Genomic DNA, 17,498 nt, shown 5'->3' with positions numbered 1-17,498 from the left:
TCTAGCACGTTGGCGCCGGGCTGCACCTCCCACTGGACGCCGCCGGGCCGCTGTCCCACCCAGCAGACGCGCTGGTGTTCCGCTGCGGAGAGTGGACAGGGGAGGTCATTGCCAGGTCGCAGTCCCACCCAGCAGACGCGCTGGTGTTCCGCTGTCGAGGCCAGATACAGCGGGAGGTCCTCACTATTTTCACTCCACCATTCTTACAAAAAATAAAGGCATAACTTCATAATTCCATATACCACCAAAGCGATAAAAACGATCGCGGGTTGTCGGGCTCCGCTAGATTACCACAGTCAGACCTACAGTTAGAGTCCCGACGTTCATCCTTCACCAGCCACTGTTTATTCACACACTTCCGTCCAACTCGGCCACACTAACTCACGTTGGGCGGTGACGGTGGCGACGTTCCTCGTCCAGACGTCAACCGACAGGAGGGAGTAGGCCTTCGAGTCGTCACCAGCGTCCTGACAGCGGGCCATCGGCAGCCGCCGCAGTCGGCCGTCCTGACTGCTCCCGCACAGACAGCCCAGTCTGGGGAAGGGCGCGTCACCAGGGCTGTCATACTCATCGCCCAGTATTGGGGTTTCAGGGTCTGCTGAGGTCATTTTGCGTCTCAGCGACCGTCACACTCCCAAACTGCAAGCCGTCAGACCATTATATATGTATGTAGCTTAAAGACATCCAAAGAGCGGATTGATAAGCCCAATCGAGGCTGAGCAGAGCCAATGCTCGAACACGAAATACGGCCGACTCTCACCTTCCAAAGGCTGCATACTCTTTTTTGTCGTCCTTGCAAAGCTTCATACACTGGTCGAAGAAAACCATCCTGGAATAGATCTTCCAATGTTTGGGCTCACTGGTGCAGTGCCAGCCCTCAGGAACTGGTGGAGAGACGGGTTAGATACTATAAATGGCACCAAGCAGAGTGCAGTACCTAAGTGTCAAACCTCGAAAGTGGCTGACAGACACGGGCTTAGTACCGAGTAGATGGCAAAATGCAACCACATCCTCAGAGCACTGCCAGTGGTTTATGTTGACCCAGGTCGTCTATAGAAACTACTCTACTTCACTTACAAAAGTAATTTTAAAAAATGTCGGCGATCCGTGCGATGAGGCACACCGACAGGCCCAGACAGCACGCATCAGTAACGATAGGTTCATTGTAGCTAGCTGGTGCTCACCGTTGACGAAGCCGCGTTTGTCGAGCATCAAGTAGCCCTGCGAGGGGTTGTGCGGGGCGTTGGCGCTTTTGACCACCCACTCGTTGACGTGCACGTTGGTGACGCCCTCTCGCAGGCTGCCACAGAAGCAGCCCTCACTGCGGAGTGTAGAAGAGAGAGAGAGAGAGAGAGAGAGAGAGAGAGAGAGAGAGAGAGAGAGAGAGAGAGAGAGAAAATTCAATTTATTCGTGCGTGCACCGATATCACTTTCTCGGAAGACGGACACGTCATATCAAGACTCTGACTTCCTTTTCCAGTGACATCGCAACTCCCCGGATTTTATCTGTGGGCTGCCACAGAAGCCAAGGTGCTGCGGATCTCACAGAGTACACTGTCCTGCGTAAACCATCCAATATTTGATACTCACGATCCGACGGCGTCACTCACGGTCCAACGGCGACAAAACGCCGGTCACAGTTGAGCACACACTGTTCCAGCTGGGTGATGCCGAGCAGCGAGGTCCAGAAAACACCGGGCGACCGGCTCGACACCCACCAGAACACGTAGTCTGGCGGCGGAGACAAGGGTCACACGGAGGTCACAGGGGTCACACAGAGCTCACACAGGTCACACGGAGGGTGTATAGGTTAAACAAAGGTTACATGATGGTCACACAGGTGACACGACGGTCATACGGGTCAAATGGAGGTCACAAAGGTCACACAGAGATCAAACGACAGTCACACAGGATACATGGACATCAACCACGTCACACAGAGGTCACAGAGATCACATGGAGGTCGTTCAAGGTAGAAAAAGTCATACAGAAGTCGCACAGGTCATACGCAGGTCACAGGTCATACAAGGGTAACACAGGTCATAGGGAGGTAACCCATTCGCACAGAGGGCATGTGGGTCATACAGACGTGACACAAGTGACCCGGAGTCCACCCACTACCATCCCTGACACATATGAAGGCAGCACTGACCGTATACGGTGTTTTCGACCATCACGATCTGCCGCTCGACGGCCTGGATGCTGAGCACAGAGTAGGCGCGCGTGGTGGTAACGTTCATCTGGCACTGGGTGCGCGAGAAACGCTCCAGGTTGGCCGTGCTGTTGCCGCAGTAGAAGCCGTCCCTGGTGACAGGAAAGAAGTGCGATTTGGTGAGCGAACGGTACGTGTTCGTTGCATGGCGCTCGCTTAGAGGTGGCTGAGTATGTACAGAGCACACAGCTGGACATGTTGCCGCAAAATTCTTCCGTCTTCGCTTGTAAATAATGAACGAAATTATGAGTCATTTGCATTTCATTTCATTTGCCTTGATCACCGTCGGTGTAATGTGAACAATTTTAGCAACAGGTTATCCCGTTTCCTCGTCATTTCGTGTATGTGTTCAGTACTGACTTTCCCGGCGTGAGGAACTTGAAGCGCCGCTCGCGGCAGGCGATGAGCGCCTCCTGTAGACTCTCGGCGGCCGTGACACGCACAAAGTGGGCCGGCGCGGCCGTGCACTCCCAGTCGGCCAGGCCGGCTGGCTGCAGCTGCACCGTGAAGCCGGGGTCCAGCGCGGCCTGGCGGCGGCGCAGGTAGGCCAGGTCCTCCTGCGGGATGGTCACCGTCTGCCGGCCGGCCATACCGCACCGGCAGCCGCGACTGCGGGAAGGGACGCAGGGTTCGGGTCACAGATCACAGCAGTAAGGTATACAGGTCAGAGGTTACAGTATCGTGAAGTTTATTACGCGCAGGATAGGGTGTAGGTCATAAGTCAAAGAGGGACGCGGGGTGCAGGTCGTACCAGGGCACAGGATACAAGCACAATATGGTAGATACGGAGCCTTTTTTCTTTTGCATAATTTTCAACTAAACTGTTGACTGAAGGAGCGATGGTGGGCTGCTTACTAGTCGACCCTGGCGAAGTCTTGGCCGAACTTGTAGCAGAGCTCGCCGCAGCCTCTGATGTCCAGTGGCTTGTAGGCGATGTTGGACACGGTGCCCCAGATGACGTCGGACGGGGAGCGGGCTGACACCCAGAACTGCATGTCTGCCCACAGAACAGGGCGACCGCGCACCTCTCATACCGCGTATAACGATTGTTATACATCGGTTCTGCACATTCTCTAACACACTTAACCGGCGAAAGAAGAATATTATAGCAACTGTCATAAAGATACCTACTGCCCATCATCTATCATTCGCCGATCTAGCCACGCAAAACGGCAAATGAAGGCGCCGCCGATCTCCTGTTTGGGACGGGGCGCCGCCGATGTGCCGCTGACGCCCCGTCCTCCGCTCGCCCCAGTGGCACATTCTCACCTGGCTGGAGGCGCGCCAGGTCCTTCTGGAAGAAGGTGACGTCGATGATGTGGTAGGCGGCGTCGGTGCACGAGCCGATGGTGAGTGGCGCCACGCTGCTCCAGAACTGGCAGCCGTCGGTGCCGACCAGCAGGTAGCGTACGCCTCGCCGCAGTGCCTCCAGCCAGCACTGGTCGACCGTGGCGTACCGCGCCTCCCACGGCCGCCGGGTGGGGGTCACAGAGCAGAAACAGCCGCCTGCCGGGACCGCGACACGGATAGATAACGCCGCAGAATGTGATGATACCGCAATGATCCATGGTAACATTGTATTGACTAGCTCATGTACTTGCCGCTGATACCGAACAAGTCTCAATAAGTGATATAAGGCTGATCCGTTTCATAATTCGGGCCGTGCTTAACCCGGCCGGGCCCGGGGGGTAATCCCAACCACCGCAGCCCGGGGGGGGGGCGTTTTTCGCCCCCCCCCCTGTCTAACTCCGTAAATAAGGGAGCTACGGAAACAAAAGCGATACCAAACGAAAGGTCCTTACGAGACGATTCTAAAGCACCTAAAAATTTTGACCTCAGGTCAATTTTCAAGGTCAGAGGTCAAGGTCAAAGGCAAAAACCGGCACATGTGTAGTGATCTCAAAGTAAGCCTTCTAGAGGACGGCAGGCGGCATCAAACCGGCAAAATTGGGTGTCAAAAACGAAAGAAGAGAATCTGAGGATTCCGAAAATGTGCTCAAAATTAAAGGTCAAGGTCAAGGTCACGCTCAAAATTGACCTCAAACTTGGCACTTTTTCGCACATCTTGCGTGCTAACTTTCAAGATGTTTTGAAATGTTTTGAGGCTTATCAGTTCCCTATTTGTGGTTCCTCTTACGATACAAGGCTGCTCAAAGGTCAAGGTCATTGAAGAGTATCCCTGCTAGAGGCTATTTCACTAATTCAAGTTAGTAATAATAAATAAGACAATTTTGCCATCCGGAAGCTCTAAATGAAGGCTTAGAGGAAAATAGATGCCAGATTCGTGATCAGCGGGTACAAATCCATTATAAACGACCTTTCATGTGTCAAGGTCAACCAGAGGTCATTCGAGGTCACATGAGGTCAACATAAAACTTGACCTTTTCCGAACAAAATATATATCATTCGACGCGGCTTGACAAGGCGAATGCGATGGTACCATTGCCGTAGCTCTAGGACCATTTTTGTCGAAGTTATTTGCGAAAAACAAAAACCACATTTCGGGGTCGTGGACCTGACCTCTGACCTCAGGTCACCAAAACTATTTTTCTATTTTTCTCTAGGTCAAACGCTACACAACCGTGCTCGTAATTTGTCTTTATCTCTAAAACTCTATTTTTAGCAGCTATTTGAAGTTTGCGTCTGTGACGCCGAAGTTTGCTGTGCAGGGGTCTAGAAAAATGGACCTTGTGACGTCATCAAGGGGGCTAGGTCCAAATTTTTTACTTCAGAAGATGTCAAATTGATGGGAGAAAAGGTACTGAAACTTTCGCTTTCCTATCCCTAAGCGTTCGGGAGCTATCGCAAATATTCGCCAGGGGGGGGGGCGAAAAACGCCCCCCCCCCGGGCCCGCGAGGGTTAATACACGGCCCGGACTTAAAAGGGTTCGGTATTAACGAAAAACATAGCCCATCGTTATATCCTAGTGTTGCGGATGTCCTTTACAACATTCTTGCTTGGCTGTGAACTGGGAGGACAAAAGTGATAACAGTTATTACGGAGCGAGCGAAGCGAGCGTAGTCTTTCCTTAGATTAACGGAAGCGGCCGGCCGGCCGGTCGGCCGTGGTCACGATTCTGCGACGCTTATATCTCAGCAACCACTTGACCGATTTACACGCGGTAATTTTTGTAGGATAGCTTCATTCCTTCTACCAAGTATTGGACTATTCCCGATGCATGTGGGTGACCCCTTATGCACGTGCCACGTACAAAACGAAGAGGTGTCACTTTTGTAATTGTTGCAATATCTCGGTAACTACTTGGCCGATTGCGCTGAAAGTTGGCATGTAGGTAGGCACCCACTAGGCAATGCATATCCATGTGCCAGAATTGGGGTGCTGCTGCACGTGCGCACGTGCAGGGGTCGATTCCAGATCTCGAGAACGGTTGGACCGCGATGGCGCTCAAATTTGGCACATGGTTAGGGACCGGTTAGTAGGGTGCCATGCAAAAGTCAGTTGGGACCCATTTTGCGCGTGCGCACGTGCAGGGTGCCGCTTCCAGATCTCGAGAACGGCTGGGCCGATTGTGTTCAAATTTGGCACATCGCTAGAGGCCGGTTAGTAGGGTGTCGTGCACAAGTCAGTTGGAGGTACCCCCTCGCAAGTTCGCACGTGCAAGGCCCACCCTTTCGCTCGCTCCGTTAGTCGCCCCAAAAGGCGTTATACTGGTGCTACAATTTACAATTGACATCATTTCACCGCTTACAAAAAAAACTCACGTTTTCTATCTTTCATGGCCCGCTGCACGGTGCTCTCGATGTATCGTCTGGATGGCTGGAGCTTGTTCATGTTGTTCCGGGCCTGCAGGAGCAAGTCGCCAGGCCCGCTGCTTACCGCGTCCGCAACAGCTCCTGTCAGTTCAGGCAGACTCATCTCGTCATGCGTCACACGGAAGATAACTATCATTACGGTCAGAGTCTCATATAATTTGGTAGCCTTTCCTCTAGGGATTGAATTGTATATTTTCAACCTAGGAACACGAATCATTGGTCGGACACTTGACCGTTGCTAGGATAAGCTCAAGGATCTCCTGTAAGATAAGACGTGCACGCAGTCCTGGTGATGCAAATTTTTTTCATAAGAGACGCTTTCGTTGAGCGTGACGTACCCTGTCCTTTGGCAGCGAGCGTCACCACGCCTTTCTGGATGGCGCCGGCCGCGCTCCGTCCGGTCAGCCCTGTCGGTTATGATCATGCGATGTTTGTTATTTAATTATTTATTTTTTATTTCTTTATTTCTTTATTTATTTACCTATTTATTTATTTTTCTAACATCCACGGGCATGGGCACCCAATACCCATTGATGGACGTAGTCCAATATACCTACATATTACATACACAAATTATACGAACAATTTCATACAAGCTGATAACATTTTGTGTTTCTGTTGCTCGCACTGTCGCATATTTCTACTTTTCGGCTATGTGGTCCGCACCAAAAATTTATCTGCTAAGAAACCGCCAAATAGGAGTAAAAGTATACGTCTATATAAGTAAAAGTATATGCCGGCTTATACGCATGAGAAACTGCATCAAGCGCTAACGAGTACAAGATTGACCATACCAACTGTAAGGTAAACGACTTGTGCTGATCAGCAAAAAGTGAAAAATGTGACCTGCCATGTCAATCCTGCATGTCCGCGATAAGTTCTGTTCTTACGAAAGAAAACGAAGGGACGGACATAAATCAACTATCAACATTGGACGCAAAATAGTAAACGGCAGCTTTATACAGGAAGTGACCTCGCGCGTAAAGGCTCGCAAGCTCGGCGGCGTCAGCAAGCATGACTGTCAGTGCTTATATACGTATGGGTAATTTATCTGTCAACTAACAGTCTATACTTCACGACTTTGACCTGTCAACGGCACATACGAGTATCTACCCTGTCATCACTACCACGTCGTATGCACACGGCGAGCCTGAATCTGTGAACTATACAACTCTAGCCTGTCATCTGCACAACCTTAATCTGCCGCCCGCGCACTTTACAGTCCTAACCCGTCCCCTCCGCGACCGGGAGCTCTGACCTGGCGACTTTGCCGGTGTGCAGTACTGCAGTTTGGCGTCAAATGCCAGCCCTTTGGCGCACTTCTTCACCACGTACCGTCCGCCGGTACAGTGGTAGTAGCGTGTCGGGTTCTTGTGCGGAAACATTCCGTTACGGGTGCGACACGGACCTGCGAAATCAGACGTCGAAAAGGGAAAATGGAGGCCGGTCAAGATAACTGGAATGCATTATGTATATGTACTATGTAGTGTGTACGTTTCATTTTACATGCTATCAGCCTTTTTCACGACGGCCATCTGGTACACATTTGGTGCACATCTGGTGCAGATTAGGTGCAGATTTGGTCAAATCAGGTTCAGTATGTCTCTTAGTAGCTATCAGCTAGGGTTGCACTATTTGCTTATATGCCTGCTTTGTCATATTATCAGAGAATATTATCGATTAAAACACTGAAATAAATTCATAAAATACAGATATTTGCTGTGAAAGAGATTGCAGAAGAAAGAGGTGCAGATTTGGTCAAATTAGATGCACTCGCCGGATAGCCCGTCATGAAAACGGCTAATGCGTATCAAATTTACGAGGAGCGGTATACGTGTGGATTTAAACGATTAAAACGATGCTGCTCTAGTTTTGCAATTGCTCATGTCGCTGATGAAAGTGTCTGATTTTGTGCACGCAAGTAGGTAAGAAGGCGCTAATCTGTGCGCTGTCTTCTGAGACTCGTAAAAACTGTTTTCTCTGGGAGACTAATTAGCTACATGCTGCATTGCATTACCTTTCTTCGCCTTGGCAACTGAAACGCCTCCGGCGTCTCTTGCCAGAGATGCACCTGAAATTGAAACAATGAGGGCGTTAAGACACGATTGTTATCGTGCAAATGCATAACATAAATTGAGCTCATACAGCTCTAAGCGCGAGTGTAAAATATACAATTAACGATATACTTACGCTCTGACCTTAGGTGTCATTGATGAAACCAGATACCTCCTGGGGCATTCCACGATAGATCGACCAAAGCCGTACACCCTCATATTTTATTTTTTTGCTTAAAATTGGTCTAATGGGTTGTGATGGGCGGGGAAGATAGCTGTGCCAAGGATTTTTTCTTCGAACAACGGTTTCCGAGATATAGCCTCAGGCAATTCCTGGAGGTCACGCTGCAACCCTATGTTTGGCGGCTTATAACTCAGAAACTATTGGTTTTCTTTGGTTAAAACTGTATATGGTTCAACTCGCAATCAACCAACAAGCGTTTTGGCTATCTCGGATTTTCGATTTTTGAAAATTTTGATCACGTGACATCTTGACCTTTTTTCGAAGAGTGACCTTGATATTTTCCCAACTGAAAGCCGCAATTATGTCTGATGACGATTAAAGCCTTATCAATTGTCATTCATATGCGGCAATAAAAAAGTGGCTTTCGGCCTGCATTGGCCTGAGATCAGGTCATTTTTATGACCTGTCCTTTAAGTCAATGGCAGAAATATCGACTACCACCGAAACGCATCTGACCGGTTCAAATACTTTTGAATCATGTTGAGTTAGGCTATTATTGATGGCACTGGTGCAGCTTTGTATCAGTGACCCGCTGAAAGGTCATCCGAGGTCACGCGTTGAACACACAATAATTTTCCGTTTTTGGCTGTACCTTTTGATCTAATAAAGAAAGAGACGTAGAATAGGCACCAATGCGTTTGCTTTCGCCTAGCGCCAGTTCGTTTTGAATTTCAATACCGATGACCTCAGGTCAGGTCAATTTCTTGACCACCCCATTATAAGTCAATTGGGGAAAAATCAGCTCCCTTATTTTTACACTAAAACGCGTCGGAATTGCCTAATATACCATGAGTGACTTCATATACGACTAACTTTGACTACCTTGAGACCTTTTTTGCTCTTGGTCAACTGTGACGTTGCTCTTGGGTCATGTGACGTCATTAAAGGTCACCAAATGTTTTTGCTAATAACTCCTTACAGGTTTGAGATACAGCCGCGCGGATAAGCTCATTGTGTTCAGCTCGTCAAGGCCCATCGAATGATATATATGATGACCTTAAGGTCACGTGACCTAAGGTAAACTTTTGACCTTGACCTTTCGAGGTCAACATACACATGTTTCGATGCGGATCGACGAGAGGATCACGTTGGTGCTATTAGTTTGTTCCTAGCTGGGATACTTTGAAAGTTATTCGAGAAAAAAACTTCATTTATATGTAGTGCCGCCATTTAGACTTTCTTTTTACCCCTGTGACGTCATCTTTGACCTGACCTGAAAATGACCCGAGTAAAAATTGTAGACCTTATCCATGTGTACCCTGTGCCGTTTACCGCTTGTCGTTATCTTGCTTTGTTCTCGAGATCTCGCTGTCGCTCCCGCTCGTAATAATGGGAAGGTCATAAAAATGACCTGACCTGAGGTCAACGCAGGCCGGAAGCCACTTTTTTATTATCGCATATGAATGACAATTGATAAGGCTGTAACCGTCATCAGACAAAATTGCGACTTTCAGTTGGGAAAATATAAAGGTCACTCTTCGAAAAAAGGTCAAGATGCCACGTGATCAAAATTTTTAAAAAATCGAAAATCCGAGATAGCCAAAACGTTTGTTGGTTGATTGCAAGTTGAACCATATAAAGTTTTTACCATAGAAAACCAATAGTTTCTGAGTTATAAGCCACCAAACATAGGGTTGCAGCGTGACCTCCAGGAACCGCCCGAGGCTATATCTCGGAAACCGTTGTTCGAAGAAAAAAATCCTTGCCACAGCTGGGTTCCCCGCCCATCACAACCCAATAGACCAATTTTAAGCAAAAAATAAAATATAAGGGTGTAATTTTTTTGTCGATCTATCGTGGAATGCCCCTCCTATGGTTTTAATTTATTAGCAGCTCTTGATTAGTCAAATCCACTCGCTACCCCAGTATCTAACGACTTCTATTTCCGAGACAGCTCACCTGACGTGCTTCCGCCGATACCTTGGGCCGCACTACTGTACAACATCCTCGTGGTGGCCTTCGACTGGCCGCTGGCTGCGGTCGCCCCCGGCGGCAGGAATATCTGCCGTTCGCCCGGCTCCTCCTCAGCATCGGAGTTGACGATCCGACCGCTGCTCGACACGGCCTCGCGCTCGCTCTTGGGGATCATGGCGGCCCGGATGCGTTTCTCGTCGGGCCGCACGGGCCCGTCGTCGTCGGCGGTGGCGCGCTCACATTCGGCACCCACCTTGTCCACTCCGCCTGTTAGGTAGAGGGGGGGGGGACAAGGGAGCCCAATCAGTCGCAGGTAGTCTAGGGAGACGGCCGCTCAAATCCCAAACATCATTCATATCTATTGAATTGCAGGCTGGACGTTTTCTTTCATTGCTTATCTTTTAAGGTGTCTTTTCTGCATGTGACGATCGCTACAAAAATGGATGTGATCGCACATGCAGCTCTGATCGAAGATCAATGATCACACCTCCGCCAACTCTCGGGTCGGGGCTGCTCTGCTCAAAGCTGATCACACCTACAGCCCAAGGGTCGGGAGGGGGGGGGGTTAAGGATCGGTGCCGTTTTGTCACAGCTCAGTGGTCGGAGCCGGGCAGCCGGTCACACAACCCAGGGATCGGCGCCGGTCGCCCAGCCCAGGAGGCAGCGGTCGCCGCCGGTTGTACTCACATCCCTCCATCCTAGCCATATTGGTCTTCCGACTGTCCAGCACCGTCTGCAGCTCCGACAGGAAGCCCTTCACCCCGTTACCCTTCTTCCGTCCTTTGCCGGCGTCGGTCAAATGCGTCGCCAGCAGAAGGCCTGAAGAGAGTGTGTAATAATGGACACGACGAATGTTACGTTTGAAATTTATAGGTGGTGACATTCCCACAAATATGCGAATATAGTCGTGACACAATAAGCTTGACCATTTTAAAAACAATCAACTTTGCACAACCGTGTAACGCCCAGCTCTACGCAGGCATTCATGCGTTCCTATAAGAGCCCTAAGTCTCGCTCATACCTAACTTACTCGTAGTTCGTCACTAAAAGAATCGAACAATTTCAGTTCCAGGCCTAATATTTATCTTGCCATCACTTTATCCCGCGCTCCGATTGTCACGGCACGGCTCCACCACGTCTGCCCACAATGGCGTAACTCACAGCAGCAGAGCATCCACAGCCGACCGCCGGCAGCCATGGCTCCGCCTGTCCGGCTCCGGACACAGCCGATCTCCTGTCAAATTAGGGCGGCGGGTGTCAGTCAGACACTCACTTGAACTCTCAGTGAACACTCAGACAGTGAACACTCACTGAACACTCAGACGCCCTCTTCAGACGTCAGGCACTTCAGACGTCAGGCACTCACTGAACCGATACACAGTTCAGTCGTCAGACACTCACTTCAAACGTCACTCATTTCAGGCGTCAGACAATCTAAGACATCAGACATTCACTTCAGACGTCAGACACTCGTTTGGGACGTCAGAACTCACTTCAGACGTCAGGCACTCGCTTCAGACGCTAGACGGAAGACACTTCAGATGTCAGCAAAACTCATTGGCTTTCGCTCCAGTCTCCCTTTTGTCACGCCGATGAGAGCACTGAGCGCTCGTCCGTCGTTCACCCCGCTGTCTGTCACTGCGCGTGTGAGTGGTGCCCTCGGATGGTGCACGCCACGTGACATTCAGTGCGTCACCGACTAGTCTGCACCCCTCCCTCCTGTCACCAGTCGCCTGTCACTCTTCCCCCCCCCCCCGCTACACACACGTACCATTGCTTCCAAATTAAGCTCGATAGGCACCTCGCTCTATATCTGTGCTGAATACCCTCCCAAATTCCTCACGTAGCCGTCCCGGTGCGGTGCGTGCTAGACTGAAACGGTGCGTGGACCCTGTGACTCGGGGAGTCAGACCGCGCCTGCGGCAGCGACACACGGGTGTGACCTGTGATTATGGCGGACACACGTATGAGCGTGACATGTAACTGGGTCACATTCTATTCAATCGGGGCTGATGAGAGCGGCCACAGTGGTCAGACCGATATGGGCTCGGTGGGGGAGCTTGGTTGGCCGTGTTGCGGGCGACAAATATTGAGTACGCTTGATAATGTAGCGCTACACAGACTTACACTGACATGACATACCCGTCCGTCGTTTCCATCCTCAGGACATTTAAATCCTTCTCCTCCACGCCGCAACCTCCGGTCCGGGCTGGACAGGCACCTTTATCTCATGCGGGCTGCTCCCTTGGAGCGGCAACGCTGCTCCCGAGGGAGCACACCCGTAGCCGGGTGCAGCGAGTACATATTGGGGGCTGTTCGGTCCGTCCTTTGGGACGGGCTCTGCCCGTTGAGTCGCTATGGGTGCCTGCCCAGACCAATGTCTCCCCATTATTCCTATCATCCTTCCAGCTCTGAAATGGTCTTATTGGACTGAAAGGGCCTAATCCAACAAAACAAACAAACTGACACTGACACTTGTCAGCTGTCATATTTTCTGAAGCGGGAAATCCATTAATGTCTTAGCCCTCGCCGGCCTATATGGTGCAGGGAGGGAGGGGGTACTTTTTCCGACGACTTTATCCGATCGCACGGAGTGTGCACTGTGCAGACAATAGAAAACTGAAGGTTGACAGAGCTGAAAGCAGGGGCTCCGCCACGGTTTTGGGATTGGGGGGGTCCGACCCAAAACACAAAACCTTGCTGGCGGATCCAGGGTGGGTATTTTGGGCGAATTCACCCTCCCCTCCCCCTTGCAGCTCCCGAAGATGATGAAAAATTGCCGCTTTTTCTAGAGCTCAAAGAAAATTTAATAATTTTATCGGGATAATTCTGCTTTAAACCGAAAAACCAAGGTTCAATTTGCACAAGGAATCGAAAACCGAGAAGCGGAGCCCATCGACACCGACGTGGCGGCCTCTCAAATCAACGTTCTTAAGTAATGGAGGCCGCTGTTGCACGCTCCAAGGGCGGTGTTAGCCATCAGACAGCGCATTAGGCTCTCAGTGACTGGCATGGGCTTGGGAATTCAGGGACCTTCATTGGCGCTCAGATATCTATGTAGGCTCTTAGGCCAGTGCCGGTCCTCCAAGGCCTTAGTTAAAGGAAAGCACAGGGCTTTAGGAGTCGTTGAAGGGATTTGAAAGCCGCCCTGCCCTCATACATATAGCAGTATGGAGTCCTTAGAGAGACTGACATTCAGTCTCTGTGATCAGAGTGTGGCCTAGCTTGACCTGAAAATGGATATCAAAATGCTGCAATTGAATCAAAGGTCAGGTTATGCAGGGGATCCTGTAAGAGTTGTGACTTGTAGATGTATCTCTACCGACCTGCATTCAGAGTCCTGTGCATATTATATTGCAGATTACCTCAGAACGGTGTGAGGCTGCTTAGACTAGTACGGTGCTCGAAAGACCGGCTTAACCCCCTTCTCCCAACACTATCGGTTGACCTCACATGCAAAAAGGATTCTCAGATCGATTTGAAGCTCATTTAGGGCGGGTATTGTGTCTAGGAGGTGTCCTGCAAGCTGGACCTCTCTCACGAAATTATAGCCGAATTCTGGCATGCTTAGCTAATCCTATAGCAATCTTAAACGCATTCATTTTAATAACAAAATGGTAGAATAATGGCACTGCCGCACATATAGGTCGGCGAGAGTTGAGCACTTCGTGTGTCACAACATTTTAAGGGATCCCTACATTTCCAGATCTTAAATTCCTTAGCTTTGCGACTGTCAACACATTCTAAATTATTCAACACATTCTGTGAATGATTTAGTCATTCTTATGCGAAAACAAGCTTATAGTTATTGGGAATATTGGGGGGTACTGTACCCCCCAGGTAAATTATTGAGGGGGTCCGGACCCCCGCGTACCCCCCTGTGGCGGAGCCCCTGGCTGAAAGTTGCTTTGTGATCCCAGCCATATTTCTAGGTCAGGTCATTTACCTCTGACGTCAAAAGTGAACTTCTGCATGGTCCCAAAATGTCGCAACTTGGTTGCTTCTTCAGTACCAGGATATCCTTCACACGGAAATCAAGATGAAACCTTCTAGGTTGTACGACTGTAGTGTTTGATGGAGACAAGGTTTTAAGCGAGGATGAATGTTTATTTTGCCATCTTCCCACCCATATAGGTAAACATTAAAAGGACATTCATGGAAAATACTTAAATGCATTTTTTGGAGCCGATGTAACCGAGAAGTCGCCAAGATAACCGAGATAAGTGCATTACGATATAATTTCATATTGATAACGTTTGTTGTCCAAGTGGAAACAGCTTATAAAATTTTGAGCTGGCCACTCTGCCCCGTCCAATTGGCCCCGCGCGTACCGTCCAAGAGAAAAATATTTCAGCTGTTATTCATGTGGCAAATCGCATTAAAATTGGCATAGAATATGTATGTACGATAGTCACTTAATGCCATATAGGCGGCGGAACGGGGAGGGCACCGGGGCACCGTGTCGGCGTGTCCCCCTTTGATTTACGCATTTTAACATTAGTCTTATGGACGTTGCATGAAAAGAATGGGACCAAAAGTCGCCAGTGCCCCCCTTAAACCCTCGCCGGCCCAGGGGGAGGGGGGTTGATGCAACCCCCCTAAGGTTTTTCGCGAATAACTCGCGTAAAAAGCGGCCGATCGCGACGAAACTTTCAGTACCCTCGCATTGATCCATTTTACACCTACCTTGAAAATTTCATGACCCTGACCCAAATGACCTTTGACCTGTGACCTCTTTTCCGAGACCATGTTTGGCCGGAATCGCGAATCGGCGTATGTCGGCTCGCATTAGCCGCGCGTTTGCAAGCTTTTCGTGGTTTCAAACGTTCAAACATGTGATTTGATGTTGCTCCCATACATTAGGGTGGGTTTCAAGGTCACCTGAAGGTCAGGTCAGGTCATTGATCTTTGGTGACCTCGGGTGACCTCGGTTCACTTTTTCGAGTTTTACATGTTTCTAGGCTAGTTTTTGGAGCTGAATTCGAATTTAGCAACCATTTGAACATTTACGAAGTAGTTTTGGTGCCTTCGTAACATGTTACGCAGCTGTCAGAGGCGGCTGACACGTATTACGAATACCCGTCACAACCCCTACCGGTTGACCTGACCTGACCTGACCCGACCTGGTCTAAATGCTTAAAGACATCATCTCTGATCAAAACTAACACGATATTCGTGATCAGCACCCCGGAAAACCACATAGCAGCCACACTTTACGACTTTCTAACAGGTCCCGATTTTCCCGGTTTTCGGGTCATTGACCTGACCTGGAAGGTCACCCGATGACCTAGGACCTTAAAATTGGGTATCATCGGCTTCCTCTCGTGACGGGCAACACGCTCGTTTTTCCGCGAAGCTCTAGCTCGATCAGGGGCCAAACGCGAGGGGGGGTCGTACCAACCCCCCCCCCCTTGTGCCGTCGAGGGACGCAAAATGGCCTGTGCCGGCGAGGGTTAATTGAAGGTGTTCCGCCGCCAGTGCTCAATGCAATAATGAGAACGCTTAGTTTAACTTCCAAGCTTGTATGTACAAAATGACACTCAAAAAGCGTGAGAATATTGGGATAATAAGAATAACCCAAGAAGAAATGCATTTCCGTCTGGCACGGATCAATGGCGACGGGCCGGAAACCCTGGTGTGACTCATTTGAACGAACGCGAAGAGAACTAAACTTGACAACCATAAGGTGAAGCTGACGTCAGTTGTGAAGGGATAAAACGCGGGTTGGCCACTTTGCCCGGGTGGCCGCTTTGCCCCGGTCTCTTCTACATGTGTTTGAGACTTTGAGTTTGAGAATACATATTTTGGCACAGTCTGGATTTTGAAGTGCCTTTATTATAACGAGGTGGCAGCCAAATTTCATATGTGAAATTCCGACTTATGCTGGAAAATATCTATAGTCGCCGTGCTGGAAACCTCTTCGCTGACGGGCACCGCCCGACACCCGCCGGCCGCCGGCCACCAAGCATCGTCTATCGGCGGCGCGCACATACTGTGCCGCTGTACACGTCTGCCATGCGGGTAGCCTACCAGCGCAGGCGTTTGGATTGCGGACCTGCACTGTAGCGGCATCAAAATGAGATGATTTGAAAAGTATAGTTATTCGTTCAAATCTCGGTGATGAAGACATGGTGAGCAATGAGCATAGCGACTCATGTAAGTGGGCATCGTTCAGCAAAATTGTTACCTCGTAACCCGTTCCTCCGTGCCGAGAAATTATGACTTTCATTACTTGTTTATCCGCTCTGGCTGTATAAAATGTAGGTAACGGGAAATATTATTTAGTCCGTTACTACGTAACAACAGAGACATGCGCATTAGGACAGTGAGTATTTTGCACAATGAAAAATTTTCAGATCGAGAATCGAGCTATAAAAAATATAGTGATGTATGTATAACATAGTAATATAGTGATTTTATAGTCACTAAGCCCGTCGAGAAAGCGAGCCACCAACTAACTAAACCGACACCGCCTGTCGGGCTGGGACGATGAACCGTCTGGCTCGCACAACGAGCACTACTTAGCTGGAACGAGTGACCCGGACCATTGACTGACAGGCCTTGGACCCGACGGGCTCGGGATGTTTAATAGACTGAGGCATCTGTTTTATCGCATTTCTTCTAAATATTACTTTATGGGAAGACGGTAAATCCGTTCGAATTTTTGATTACTCAAGTGACTTTGTCAGGTCCATTCACGATTGAAAAGTGTTTCATCATTTCTTTTTAATTTTAGATAACTCTTCGTTCAAAATTTATGTGTTTGTGTGCTATCGATTTTAGCCAGCATTCACAATGCAATTTTATTAATTGGATCTGACCACATTCTCCAAGTTCCAAGATCCAAACAATTAATGGGACATAGGTGACCGCCAAATTTTAGGTCCATGGGCCATGGCGCTCTGCCCGTCAACTCAGTGATCACTCGGTACTCACCTGTGACCAGTGCAGTGGGCAGGTCGGCGGATGGACGTGCTGTAGGTATCAGCGGCAGCCTCAGACGGGCACAGACGGACACTGACGCGGCACGCGCTGCAGCCGAACGGCCGGCGCCACTGGTCACCGAGCTCCGGCCGCCGGGCCGTGCCGCGTGGGAGAGCCGTCACGCGCGTCACCGCCCCCGGACCTACCGCTGACGGGTGACGGCCGCGACACCACGTCACGCGGCGGCCGTCACTCACACGGAGCATCACAGGCCGTCACGGGCGCGCCTGGGACGGAGCGTCACAGGCCGTCACGGGCGCGCCTGGGACGGAGCGTCACAAGCCGGGGCGCAGCGGGGGTCACGAGGAGTCCACCC

At 49.9% G+C, this 17,498-nt stretch overlaps 1 protein-coding gene and 1 long non-coding RNA gene across 2 annotated transcripts; both read right to left on the bottom strand.

The window, feature by feature from the left end:
• Position 1: 1 nt before the first annotated feature.
• LOC122386562 lies at positions 2-10,373 on the bottom strand. The gene is made up of 15 exons (XM_043375852.1): positions 10,184-10,373; positions 8,004-8,057; positions 7,245-7,394; positions 6,325-6,393; positions 5,936-6,067; positions 3,482-3,718; positions 3,068-3,209; positions 2,573-2,821; positions 2,153-2,304; positions 1,611-1,731; positions 1,185-1,321; positions 761-884; positions 386-534; positions 129-151; positions 2-82 (listed from the first exon to the last, which is right to left on the bottom strand). Exons 1-15 carry the CDS (start codon positions 10,371-10,373, stop codon positions 2-4), a joined length of 2,010 nt encoding a protein of 669 aa, XP_043231787.1.
• Positions 10,374-10,884: 511 nt separating this feature from the next.
• On the bottom strand, positions 10,885-17,242 carry LOC122386565. The gene is made up of 3 exons (XR_006257401.1): positions 17,135-17,242; positions 11,360-11,432; positions 10,885-11,017 (listed from the first exon to the last, which is right to left on the bottom strand). It is a non-coding gene; the product is annotated as an uncharacterized LOC122386565 (long non-coding RNA).
• Between the last annotated feature and the right edge of the window lie 256 nt (positions 17,243-17,498).

Source organism: Amphibalanus amphitrite, unplaced genomic scaffold (genome assembly GCF_019059575.1).
Source record: "Amphibalanus amphitrite isolate SeventyFive unplaced genomic scaffold, NRLGWU_Aamphi_draft 000255F_arrow, whole genome shotgun sequence".
In the NCBI taxonomy this organism is placed as follows: domain Eukaryota; kingdom Metazoa; phylum Arthropoda; class Thecostraca; order Balanomorpha; family Balanidae; genus Amphibalanus; species Amphibalanus amphitrite.
The sequence above is the reverse complement of the archived record's forward strand: the minus strand, read 5'-3'. Positions and strand labels throughout refer to the sequence as shown.

Excerpts from the sequence above, each read along its gene's own strand:
- LOC122386562 (XM_043375852.1), bottom strand. The coding sequence starts at position 10,373 with ATGATCCCCAAGAGCGAGCGCGAGGCCGTGTCGAGCAGCGGTCGGATC. Across the intron at positions 6,394-7,244 it reads CACACCGGCAAAGTCGCCAG|GGCTGACCGGACGGAGCGCG; the intron begins GTCAGAGCTCCC and ends CATAACCGACAG. Across the intron at positions 885-1,184 it reads CAAACGCGGCTTCGTCAACG|TTCCTGAGGGCTGGCACTGC; the intron begins GTGAGCACCAGC and ends TCTCTCCACCAG.